Source organism: Pristiophorus japonicus, chromosome 16 (assembly GCF_044704955.1).
Source record: "Pristiophorus japonicus isolate sPriJap1 chromosome 16, sPriJap1.hap1, whole genome shotgun sequence".
In the NCBI taxonomy this organism is placed as follows: domain Eukaryota; kingdom Metazoa; phylum Chordata; class Chondrichthyes; family Pristiophoridae; genus Pristiophorus; species Pristiophorus japonicus.
Window position 1 is genome coordinate 1,625,361 of NC_091992.1, and position 13,457 is coordinate 1,638,817.

The 13,457-nt window shown below is 58.1% G+C and overlaps 1 protein-coding gene across 3 annotated transcripts in view; it reads right to left on the reverse strand.

The window, feature by feature from the left end:
* The window catches only part of LOC139226246 (kinesin-like protein KIF12), a 50,260-nt gene that overhangs the window by 18,105 nt on the left and 18,698 nt on the right, over nt 1–13,457 (reverse strand). For all 3 annotated transcript variants that reach the window (XR_011587225.1, XM_070856871.1, XM_070856870.1), the window contains exons 3-8: nt 12,154–12,232; nt 10,439–10,560; nt 8,522–8,597; nt 5,731–5,865; nt 2,217–2,352; nt 682–773 (exon numbers count right to left, since the gene is read on the reverse strand). Coding sequence is in view for 2 of the 3 variants with exons in the window: in XM_070856871.1 (XP_070712972.1) it covers nt 682–773; nt 2,217–2,352; nt 5,731–5,865; nt 8,522–8,597; nt 10,439–10,560; nt 12,154–12,232 (640 nt within the window). In the remaining variant the exon portion in view is untranslated. The remainder of the gene's footprint in view (nt 1–681; nt 774–2,216; nt 2,353–5,730; nt 5,866–8,521; nt 8,598–10,438; nt 10,561–12,153; nt 12,233–13,457) is intronic.

Here is a 13,457-nt window from a genome sequence, read left to right on the forward strand (position 1 = left end):
ACACACTGACTCTCCCCCCGCTCCCACACACTGACTCTCCCCCCGCTCCCACACACTGACTCTCCCCCCGTTCCCACACACTGACTCTCCCCCGCTCCCACACACTGACTCTCCCCCCGCTCCCACACACTGACTCTCCCCCGCTCCCACACACTGACTCTCCCCCCGTTCCCACACACTGACTCTCCCCCCGCTCCCACACACTGACTCTCCCCCCGCTCCCACACACTGACTCTCCCCCCGCTCCCACACACTGACTCTCCCCCCGTTCCCACACACTGACTCTCCCCCCGCTCCCACACACTGACTCTCCCCCCGCTCCCACACACTGACTCTCCCCCCGCTCCCACACACTGACTCTCCCCCCGTTCCCACACACTGACTCTCCCCCCGCTCCCACACACTGACTCACTGACTCTCCCCCGCTCCCACACACTGACTCTCCCCCCGCTCCCACACACTGACTCTCTCCACAGTCCCCCCCACCCACACACACAACTCTGTTACCACCAGATAGTGACCGCTGCCTCACAGAGCCCTCAATCCACGGCCGTGAGCGTTTGAGCACACTGGGAGAGGGAATCTCCCCTCCCCACCCCTCTCTCCTCTTCCCTCCTTTCTCCCATCCTACCCTCCCCATCCCTTTCCTTCCTCATCCCTTTGCCTCCTCCCCAGGCTCACCGTCCCACTCCCGATCTCTATGGTCAAGATGCAGTGACTCCGGCTGGACTCCTCGTTCAGATAGTGCGCTGAGGTCTGTCTGTTCCTCGTCCCTGAGGAGCAAAGCAGAGGTGCGTCTTGTTAATTTCCTGACCATCTCCAACATAGTGCCACAGTCCCAGCACGGAGCTCAGTGTGTCCATGGTCCCAGCATGGAGCTCAGTGTGTCCATGGTCCCAGCACGGAGTTCAGTGTGTACAGAGTGGGCAGTGGGATCAGTTTGGGATACCATAGGAAAGTGCTGGCACAGGCACGATGGGCCGAATGGCCTGTCTCTCTGGTTCTTTTACAACAACTCCAGAGACTTGAGCACAAAAATCCAGGCTGACACTCCAGTGCAGTGCTGAGGGAGCGCCGCACTGTCGGAGGGGCAGTGCTGAGGGAGCGCCGCACTGTCGGAGGGGCAGTGCTGAGGGAGCGCCGCACTGTCGGAGGGGCAGTAGTGAGGGAGCGCCGCACTGTCGGAGGGGCGGTACTGAGGGAGCGCCGCACTGTCGGAGGGGCAGTACTGAGGGAACGCCGCACTGTCGGAGGGGCGGTGCTGAGGGAGCGCCGCACTGTCGGAGGGGCAGTACTGAGGGAGCGCCGCACTGTCGGAGGGGCAGTGCTGAGGGAGCGCCGCACTGTCGGAGGGGCAGTACTGAGGGAGCGCCGCATTGTCGGAGGGGCAGTACTGAGGGAGCGCCGCACTGTCGGAGGGGCAGTACTGAGGGAGCGCCGCACTGTCGGAGGGGCAGTACTGAGGGAGCGCCGCACTGTCGGAGGGGCAGTACTGAGGGAGCGCCGCACTGTCGGAGGGGCAGTACTGAGGGAGCGCCGCACTGTCGGAGGGGCAGTACTGAGGGAGCGCCGCACTGTCGGAGGGGCAGTACTGAGGGAACGCCGCACTGTCGGAGGGGCAGTGCTGAGGGAGCGCCGCACTGTCGGAGGGGCAGTACTGAGGGAGCGCCGCACTGTCGGAGGGGCGGTGCTGAGGGAGCGCCGCACTGTCGGAGGGGCAGTACTGAGGGAGCGCCGCACTGTCGGAGGGGCAGTGCTGAGGGAGCGCCGCACTGTCGGAGGGGCAGTACTGAGGGAGCCCCGCACTGTCGGAGGGGCAGTGCTGAGGGAGCGCCGCACTGTCGGAGGGGCAGTACTGAGGGAGCGCCGCACTGTCGGAGGGACAGTACTGAGGGAGCGCTGTACTGTCAGAGGGTGCTGTTTTTTGGATGACGTTAAACCAAGGCCCCGTCTGCTCTCTCAGGTGGATGTAAAAGATCCCATGGCACTATTTCGAAACAGATTATCTGGGTCATTATCACATTGCTGTTTGTGGGAGCTTGCTGTGCGCAAATTGGCTGCTGCGTTTCCCACATTACAACAGTGTCTACACTCCAAAAGTACTTCATTGGCTGTAAAGCGCTTTGAGACTTACGGTGGTTGTGAAAGGCGCTATATAAATGCGTCTTTTTTATTTATATAGCGTCTTTAAGGTAGTAAAACGTCTCATGGATTACCTTCACCGATAACATCCAGGATTCCCTCCAGACTCTCAAAGCTCACGGTGTGCAGATTGTCCACGTAGAAGCCCCTGTGTTTACTCCAGCGGACGGGAAGTGAGTCGGATATCTGAGGGTTCAGGAGGTCATGCACCTAATAAAAATAAAAAGATAAAACTGGAAATGTACAGCAGCCCAACCCGTGTCAGAGAGAACAAGGGGAAAGCACTGATCTCCGAGGATCATTCACCCCTGACCCTGACCCCGTCCATTCACCCCCGACCCTGACCCCGTCCATTCACCCCCGACCCTGACCCCGTCCATTCACCCCCGACCCTGACCCCGTCCATTCACCCCTGACCCCGTCCATTCAACCCTGACCCCGTCCATTCAACCCCGACCCTGACCTCGTCCATTCACCCCTGACCCCGTCCATTCGCCCCCCGACCCTGATCCCGTCTATTCACCCCCGACCCTGACCCCGTTCATTCAACCCCGACCAAGACCCCGTCCATTCACCCCCGACCCTGACCCCATCCATTCACCCCAGACCCCGTTCATTCACCCCCGACCCTGACCCCATCCATTCACCCCTGACCCCGTCCATTCACACCCGACCCTGACCCCATCCATTCACCCCAGACCCCGTCCATTCAACCTCGACCCTGACCCCGTCCATTCACCCCTGACCCCATCCATTCACCCCCGACCCTGACCCTGTCCAGTCACCCCTGACCCCGTCCATTTCCTGTCAGTACCAGTTGAGGTGTTGGGGTATGGGTCCCACACACACTGACTCTCACTGGGGTACAGTCCCACACACACTGACTCTCACTGGGGGACAGGTCTCACACACACTGACTCTCACTGGGGTATGGGTCCCACACACACTGACTCTCACTGGGGTACGGGTCCCACACACTGACTCTCACTGGGGTACGGTTCCCACACACTGACTCTCACTGGGGTACGGTTCCCACACACACTGACTCTCACTGGAGTACGGGTCCCACACACTGACTCTCACTGGGGTACGGGTCCCACACACACTGACTCTCACTGGGGTACGGTTCCCACACACACTGACTCTCACTGGGGTACAGGTCTCACACACACTGACTCTCACTGGGGTACAGTCCCACACACACTGACTCTCACTGGGGTACAGTCCCACACACACTGACTCTCACCGGGGTACGGGTCCCACACACACTGACTCTCACTGGGGTACAGTCCCACACACACTGACTCTCACTGGGGTACGGGTCCCACACACACTGACTCTCACTGGGGTACAGTCCCACACACACTGACTCTCACCGGGGTACGGGTCCCACACACACTGACTCTCACTGGGGTACAGTCCCACACACACTGACTCTCACCGGGGTACGGGTCCCACACACACTGACTCTCACTGGGGTACAGTCCCACACACACTGACTCTCACCGGGGTACGGGTCCCACACACACTGACTCTCACTGGGGTACATTCCCACACACACTGACTCTCACTGGGGTACAGTCCCACACACAGACTCTCACTGGGGTACAGTCCCACACACACTGACTCTCACTGGGGTACGGGTCTCACACACATTGACTCTCACTGGGGTACAGTCCCACACACACTGACTCTCACCGGGGTACGGGTCCCACACACACTGACTCTCACTGGGGTACAGTCCCACACACACTGACTCTCACCGGGGTACGGGTCCCACACACACTGACTCTCACTGGGGTACAGTCCCACACACACTGACTCTCACCGGGGTACGGGTCCCACACACACTGACTCTCATTGGGGTACGGGTCCCACACACACCGACTCTCACTGGGGTACGGGTCCCACACACACTGACTCTCACTGGGGTACGGGTCCCACACACACTGACTCTCACTGGGGTACAGGTCCCACACATACTGGCTCTCACTGGGGTACGGGTCCCACACACACTGACTCTCACTGGGGTACGGGTCCCACACACACTGACTCTCACTGGGGTACAGTCCCACACACACTGACTCTCACCGGGGTACGGGTCCCACACACACTGACTCTCACTGGGGTACAGTCCCACACACACTGACTCTCACCGGGGTACGGGTCCCACACACACTGACTCTCACTGGGGTACAGTCCCACACACACTGACTCTCACCGGGGTACGGGTCCCACACACACTGACTCTCACTGGGGTACAGTCCCACACACACTGACTCTCACTGGGGTACGGGTCCCACACACACTGACTCTCACTGGGGTACGGGTCCCACACACACTGACTCTCACTGGGGTACAGGTCCCACACATACTGGCTCTCACTGGGGTACGGGTCCCACACACACTGACTCTCACTGGGGCACGGGTCCCACACACTGACTCTCACTGGGGTACGGGTCCCACACACACTGAGCCTCACTGGGGTACGGGTCCCACACACACTGACTCTCACTGGGGTACGGGTCCCACACACACTGACTCTCACTGGGGTACGGGTCCCACACACACTGACTCTCACTGGGGTACGGGTCCCACACATTGACTCTCACTGGGGTACGGGTCCCACACACCGACTCTCACTGGGGTACGGGTCCCACACACACTGACTCTCACTGGGGTACAGGTCCCACACATACTGGCTCTCACTGGGGTACGGGTCCCACACACACTGACTCTCACTGGGGCACGGGTCCCACACACTGACTCTCACTGGGGTACGGGTCCCACACATACTGACTCTCACTGGGGTACGGGTCCCACACATTGACTCTCACTGGGGTACAGTTCCACACACACTGACTCTCACTGGGGTACGGGTCCCACACACACCGACTCTCACTGGGGTACAGTCCCACACATACTGGCTCTCACTGGGGTACAGGTCCCACACATACTGACTCTCACTGGGGTACAGGTCCCACACATACTGACTCTCACTGGGGTACGGGTCCCACACATTGACTCTCACTGGGGTACAGGTCCCACACATACTGGCTCTCACTGGGGTACAGTCCCACACACACTGACTCTCACTGGGGTACAGGTCCCACACATACTGGCTCTCACTGGGGTACGGGTCCCACACACACTGACTCTCACTGGGGTACGGGTCCCACACACACTGACTCTCACTGGGGTACGGGTCCCACACACACCGACTCTCACTGGGGTACAGTCCCACACACACTGACTCTCACTGGGGTACGGGTCCCACACACACCGACTCTCAATGGGGTACAGTCCCACACACACTGGCTCTCACATTTTGCAGGTGCTGCCGCTGGGAACACCAGCTGATCTTTACCCTTCCTCAAGGTACGGCACTGAGGCCAATTCAAGCTCCCCTGACTCCCAGGTCGGACAGAGTAAGCGAACAACGTCCGTGGCCGAGCCTGAGGGTATGTGGTGGCCCTCAGACTTCAGTAAATCATTGTGTGTCTGTGCTGTGTGTCCGGGAGCGGGGCATTTGGTGCAGACACTCCTGGGGAGTGCACTCCCTGACTCCAGCAGTTCTCCCTCCTCTACCTGCTCGTTGTGGATCTCCAGGTACGAGGCACTCAGTGTGAACTCCTGCTGCCTGCTCTCTGTCTCCTCCAGCAGCCTGGCGACCGAACGATGCATCAGGCCACACAGGCTCGCGTCCTGCGTACGCCCATCAACCTGGCAGGAGAAAGATGCAGAACACAGGATAAGGCAATCGCAAAATTCCACTGTGACAAACACAGGACCTCCCACACACACAGAAACACAGGACAGTCCCACACACACAGTGACAAACACAGGACCTCCCACACATACAGAAACACAGGACAGTCCCACACACACAGAAACACAGGACAGTCCCACACACACAGAAAAACAGGACAGTTCCACACATACAGAAACACAGGGCAGTCCCACACACACACAGTGACAAACACAGGACAGTCCCACACACACACAGTGACAAACACAGGACAGTCCCACACACACAGAAACACAGTGCAGTCCCACACATAAACACAGGGCAGTCCCACACACACACAGAAACACAGGACCTCACACACACAGCCTCAAAATACAGGGGAGCCAATTTAAAACCGTGTTGAGAAGGAATTTCTTCTCCCAGAGGGTTGTGAATCTGTGGAATTCTCTGCCCAAGGAAGCAGTTGAGGCTAGCTCATTGAATGTATTCAAATCACAGATAGATAGATTTTTAACCAATAAGGGAATTAAGGGTTACGGGGAGCGGGCGGGTAAGTGGAGCTGAGTCCACGGCCAGATCAGCCATGATCTTGTTAAATGGCGGAGCATGCTCGAGGGGCTAGATGGCCTACTCCTGTTCCTAATTCTTATGTTCTTATGTTCACACAGAAACACAGAACAGTCCCACACACACACAGTGAAAAACACAGGACAGTCCCACACACACACAGTGACAAACACAGGACAGTCCCACACACACAGAAACACAGTGCAGTCCCACACATAAACACAGGGCAGTCCCACACTCAGTGACAAACACAGGACCTCCCACATACACACAGAAACACAGGGCAGTTGCACACACACACACACACAGTGACAAACACAGGCCAGTCCCACACACACAGAAACACAGGACAGTCCCACACATATAGGGAAACACAGGACAGTCCCACACACACAGAAACACAGGACAGTCCCCCCCACACACACACACACAGCGACAAACACAGGACAGTCCCACAAACAGTGAGAAACACAGGACAGTTGCACACACACAGAACAGTCCCACACACACAGAAACACAGGACAGTCCCACACACACAGAAACACAGAACAGTCCCAGACACACACAAACACAGGACAGTCCCACACACACACAGTGACAAACACAGGACAGTCCCACACACACAGAAACACAGGACAGTCCCACACACACACACAGCGACAAACACAGGACAGTCCCACAAACAGTGAGAAACACAGGACAGTTGCACACACACAGAACAGTCCCACACACACAGAAACACAGAACAGTCCCAGACACACACAAACACAGGACAGTCCCACACACACAGAAACACAGGACAGTCCCACACACACAGTGACAAACACAGGACAGTCCCACACACACAGAAACACAGGACAGTCCCAGACACACACAGTGACAAACACAGGACAGTCCCACACACACAGAAACACAGGACAGTCCCACACACACACAGTGACAAACACAGGACAGTCCCACACACACACACAGCGACAAACACAGGACAGTCCCAGACAGTAACTGCATTTGTGAAGATTCCATTACATTAAGTTTATTATTTTAAATGTTTCTGGTTTCTCCACCCCCCCTCCCCTGTAGGTGCTGACTCCCCTCCCCCTCCCCTGAAGGTGCTGATTGTCTCCCCCCTCCCCTGAAGGTGCTGATTGTCTCCCCCCTCCCCTGAAGGTGCTGATTGTCTCCCCCCTCCCCTGAAGGTGCTGATTGTCTCCCCCCTCCCCTGAAGGTGCTGATTGTCTCCCCCCTCCCCTGAAGGTGCTGATTGTCTCCCCCCTCCCCTGAAGGTGCTGACTCTCCCCCCTCCCCTGAAGGTGCTGACTCTCCCCCCTCCCCTGAAGGTGCTGATTGTCTCCCCCCTCCCCTGAAGGTGCTGACTGTCTCCCCCCTCCCCTGAAGGTGCTGACTGTCTCCCCCCTCCCCTGAAGGTGCTGATTGTCTCCCCCCTCCCCTGAAGGTGCTGATTGTCTCCCCCCTCCCCTGAAGGTGCTGATTGTCTCCCCCCTCCCCTGAAGGTGCTGACTGTCTCCCCCCTCCCCTGAAGGTGCTGACTCTCCCCCCTCCCCTGAAGGTGCTGACTGTCTCCCCCCTCCCCTGAAGGTGCTGACTCTCCCCCCTCCCCTGAAGGTGCTGACTGTCTCCCCCCTCCCCTGAAGGTGCTGATTGTCTCCCACCTCCCCTGAAGGTGCTGATTGTCTCCCCCCTCCCCTGAAGGTGCTGATTGTCTCCCCCCTCCCCTGAAGGTGCTGACTGTCTCCCCCCTCCCCTGAAGGTGCTGATTGTCTCCCCCCTCCCCTGAAGGTGCTGACTCTCCCCCCTCCCCTGAAGGTGCTGATTGTCTCCCCCTCCCCTGTAGGTGCTGCCTCTCTCCTGCGTCTCTTTGGTCAGAGGTGGAGACGGGAGGGAAGATACGGATACGATGTGGATGCAGGCACCAAGGGGTTAAGCCGCTGTGTGCTGAGGCTGTGAGCTGGGTGATGTATTTACCGGGACCTTGCTAACCCCAGCAGTCTGCACTGGGCTGTGACAGCCGCCGGTCAATGATTTACAAAGTGCGACAATACTCACCAGTGTGGTTGGACCTTCGATTGTGAAGGTTTTTCCAGATCCCGTCTGCCCAAACGCAAACACAGTGCAAGCATACCTGTGAAGGAGAGGGCAACGTCACCCGGGGCACGGTGAGAAAGCGCGATGTCTGCATTCCTCCACAGCTCAAGGTCACAGCCTTCATGGTCTGATCATTGAAAGGCTTCAGAAAAGCTCTTTGTCCCAGGCTGGTGATAACCCCCCCGGTTGGACAGCATGTTTCACTGATCCTGACCCTCACCCCTTGGGGTGGTTTTAGAAAAGCCTGCGGTGTGACTCACTGCCGGGCACAATCCACATTCCAGAATCGGGAGGCCGAATGGCCTCAGTGCCCAGTGGGACTGGGACCCAGAGGGAGGGTCCTGGACTGGGGCACAGACAGACCACCCCCCTCAAGCTGCCATTGCTCAGGTTGGACCCCAATCTATAAATGTCAACAGGATACCTGCATCACAGCGTCACGGACCAGCCCTCAGTGATTGCAGAGAACTTACAACCCAACTCGGCCTTGCTGGTGTCAGCATTCAATGGGAGCAAATAGGCCCCCCCACCCAGTGAGTGACCCCATTACCCCCCGCAGTGTGACCCCGTTACCCCCCTGCAGTGTGACCTCGTTACCCCCAGTGAGTGACCCCGTTACCCCACACAGTGTGACCTCGTTACCCCCAGTGAGTGACCTCGTTACCCCACACAGTGTGACCTCGTTACCCCCAGTGAGTGACCCCGTTACCCCACACAGTGTGACCCAGTTACCTCCCCCTGTGAGTGACCCCGTTACCCCCCCCTCAGTGTGACCCCTTTACCCCCCCGCAGTGTGACCTCGTTACCCCCAGTGAGTGACCTCATTACCACACACACTGTGACCTCGTTACCCCCAGTGAGTGACCCCGTTACCCCCCCGCAGTGTGACCTCGTTACCCCCAGTGAGTGACCTCGTTACCCCACACAGTGTGACCTCGTTACCCCCAGTGAGTGACCTCGTTACCCCACACAGTGTGACCTCGTTACCCCCAGTGAGTGACCCCGTTACCCCCCCGCAGTGTGACCTCGTTACCCCCAGTGAGTGACCTCGTTACCCCACACAGTGTGACCTCGTTACCCCCAGTGAGTGACCCCGTTACCCCCCGCAGTGTGACCTCGTTACCCCCAGTGAGTGACCTCGTTACCCCACACAGTGTGACCTCGTTACCCCCAGTGAGTGACCTCGTTACCCCACACAGTGTGACCTCGTTACCCCCAGTGAGTGACCCCGTTACCCCACACAGTGTGACCCAGTTACCTCCCCCTGTGAGTGGCCCCGTTACCCCCCGCAGTGTGACCCCTTTACCCACAGTGAGTGACCCCGTTACCCCCCCAGTGAGTGACACCATTACCCCGCCACCATGGTGGGTGACCCCGTTAACCCCCCACAGTGTGACCCCGTTACCCCCCACAGTGTGACCCCGTTACCCCCCGCAGTGTGACCCCTTTACCCACAGTGAGTGACCCCGTTACCCCCCCAGTGAGTGACACCATTACCCCACGACCATGGTGGTGGGTGACCCCGTTACCCCCCGCAGTGTGACCCCGTTACCCACAGTGAGTGACCCCGTTACCCCCCGCAGTGTGACCACGTTACCCCCCACAGTGTGACCCCGTTACCCCCCACAGTGTGACCCCATTACCCCCCCCAGTGAGTGACCCCGTTACCCCACACAGTGTGACCCAGTTACCTCCCCCTGTGAGTGACCCCGTTACCCGCCCCCGCAGTGAGTGATCCCATTACCCCGCCACCGTGGTGGGTGACCCCGTTACCCCCCACAGTGTGACCCCGTTACCCCCCACGGTGTGACCCCATTATCCCCCACAGTGTGACCCCCCACAGTGTGACCCCATTACCCCGCAGTGTGACCCCGTTACCCCGCCACTGCCAGACCGATTAGCCGCCGCATGGAACAGCCGTCAAAGACATCGTGCTGCGTCGCCTCCGGGTCAAAGGTTGAGCTAAACGAGAAGATTCTGTCTCTGACACCAGAGTTAACCTGGAAATAAAAAGAGTCTCGTTTAGGGTGACCGAGAGGGGCTGGGGGAGGAGAGACACAGAGACCCCCGCCCAGGACAATCACCGGTTAGTATCAGATCCCAGGCCAATCACCGATCAGTATCAGACCCCAGGACAATCACCGGTCAGTATCAGACCCCAGGACAATCACCGGTAAGTATCAGACCACAGGACAATCACCGGTCAGTATCAGACCCCAGGACAATCACCGGTCAGTATCAGACCACAGGACAATCACCGGTCAGTATCAGACCCCAGCCCAGGACAATCACCAGTCAGTATCAGACCCCAGGACAATCACCGGTCAGTATCAGACCACAGGACAATCACCGGTCAGTATCAGACCCCAGGCCAATCACCGGTCAGTATCAGACTCCAGGCCAATCACCGGTCAGTATCAGACCCCAGGACAATCACCGGTCAGTATTAGACCCCAGGCCAATCACCGGTCAGTATCAGACCCCAGGACAATCACCGGTCAGTATTAGACCCCAGGACAATCACCGGTCAGTATCAGACCCCAGGACAATCACCGGTCAGTATCAGACCACAGGACAATCACCGGTCAGTATCAGACCCCAGGCCAATCACCGGTCAGTATCAGACCCCAGGACAATCACCGGTCAGTATTAGACCCCAGGCCAATCACTGGTCAGTATCAGACCCCAGGACAATCACCGGTCAGTATTAGACCCCAGGACAATCACCGGTCAGTATTAGACCCCAGGACAATCACCGGTCAGTATCAGACCCCAGGACAATCACCGGTCAGTATCAGACCCCAGGACAATCACCGGTCAGTATCAGACCCCAGCCCAGGACAATCACCAGTCAGTATCAGACCCCAGGACAATCACCGGTCAGTATCAGACCCCAGCCCAGGACAATCACCAGTCAGTATCAGACCCCAGGACAATCACCGGTCAGTATTAGACCCCAGGACAATCACCGGTCAGTATCAGACCCCAGGACAATCACCGGTCAGTATCAGACTCCAGGCCAATCACCGGTCAGTATTAGACCCCAGGACAATCACCGGTCAGTATCAGACCCCAGGACAATCACCGGTCAGTATCAGACCACAGGACAATCACCGGTCAGTATCAGACCCCAGGCCAATCACCGGTCAGTATCAGACTCCAGGCCAATCACCGGTCAGTATTAGACCCCAGGACAATCACCGGTCAGTATCAGACCCCAGGACAATCACCGGTCAGTATCAGACCACAGGACAATCACCGGTCAGTATCAGACCCCAGGCCAATCACCGGTCAGTATCAGACTCCAGGCCAATCACCGGTCAGTATCAGACCCCAGGACAATCACCGGTCAGTATTAGACCCCAGGACAATCACCGGTCAGTATTAGACCCCAGGACAATCACCGGTCAGTATCAGACCCCAGGACAATCACCGGTCAGTATCAGACCCCAGGACAATCACCGGTCAGTATTAGACCCCAGGACAATCACCGGTCAGTATTAGACCCCAGGACAATCACCGGTCAGTATCAGACCACAGGACAATCACTGGTCAGTATCAGACCCCAGGACAGCCTCTACCCTCTGACTCACCAGCACAGTGTCCGGTCCTGGACATTGGACCACTGACCGACTCCCTCGCTCGAGTTCTAAGCGGTTCAGAGGTCGCACCCTGTTAAATCAAAGACAGAGTACACCGATTTCAGTTTCCTGTTCTCTCCCCACATTTCCAGCAGGTTCTGACTCCTGCTGAGCTGCAGGTTAGAAAGCTCAGCTTTGGCCAAGAGACTGTTCACCATCTGTGACCGGCACTGCCCTCCTGACCCTGTCCATCCCGGTCCCTGGACACTCCTCCTGACCCTGTCCATCCCGGTCCCTGGACACTCCCCCTGACCCTGTCCATCCCGGTCCCTGGACACTCCTCCTGACCCTGTCCATCCCGGTCCCTGGACACTCGCCCTGACCCTGTCCATCCCGGTCCCTGGACACTCCCCCTGACCCTGTCCATCCCGGTCCCTGGACACTCCCCCTGACCCTGTCCATCCCGGTCCCTGGACACTCCTCCTGACCCTGTCCATCCTGGTCCCTGGACACTCCCCCTGACCCTGTCCATCCCGGTCCCTGGACACTCCCCTTGACCCTGTCCATCCCAGTCCCTGGACACTCCTCCTGACCCTGTCCATCCCGGTCCCTGGACACTCCCCCTGACCCTGCCCATCCCGGTCTCTGGACACTCCCCCTGACCCTGTCCATCCCGGTCCCTGGACACTCCTCCTGACCCTGTCCATCCCGGTCCCTGGACACTCCCCCTGACCCTGTCCATCCCGGTCCCTGGACACTCCCCCTGACCCTGTCCATCCCGGTCCCTGGACACTCCCCCTGACCCTGTCCATCTCATTCCCTGGACACTCCCCCTGACCCTGTCCATCTCATTCCCTGGACACTCCCCCTGACCCTGTCCATCCCAGTCCCTGGACACTCCCCCTGACCCTGTCCATCTCATTCCCTGGACAGAGGTCAAGGCTACACAAGCTGACACGCGCTCACTAATGCAGTGAGGGGACCCCAGAACTATATAAACCCCATGTTCTGTCTACATGCAGTAACCTGGCAGTTGCCGCACCCCACACACTGAATCTCAACTGGGTGCCTTTGTACCAAGCCAGCGAGCTGTCCATCTCCATCTCTCTCCGTCTGTCCACCTGTCTGTCTGTCCACCTGTCTCTCCTGCTTTCTTTCTCTGTGTCTCAACAATAACAACCTGCATTTACATAGCACCTTTAATGTAAAACATCCCACAGGAGTGTTATCAGATATAATTGGACACCGAGTTACATAAGGAGATATTAGGACTGTTTCCCTGATGTTCTCTGTCTCCCTCTCCCTCACTCACTCTC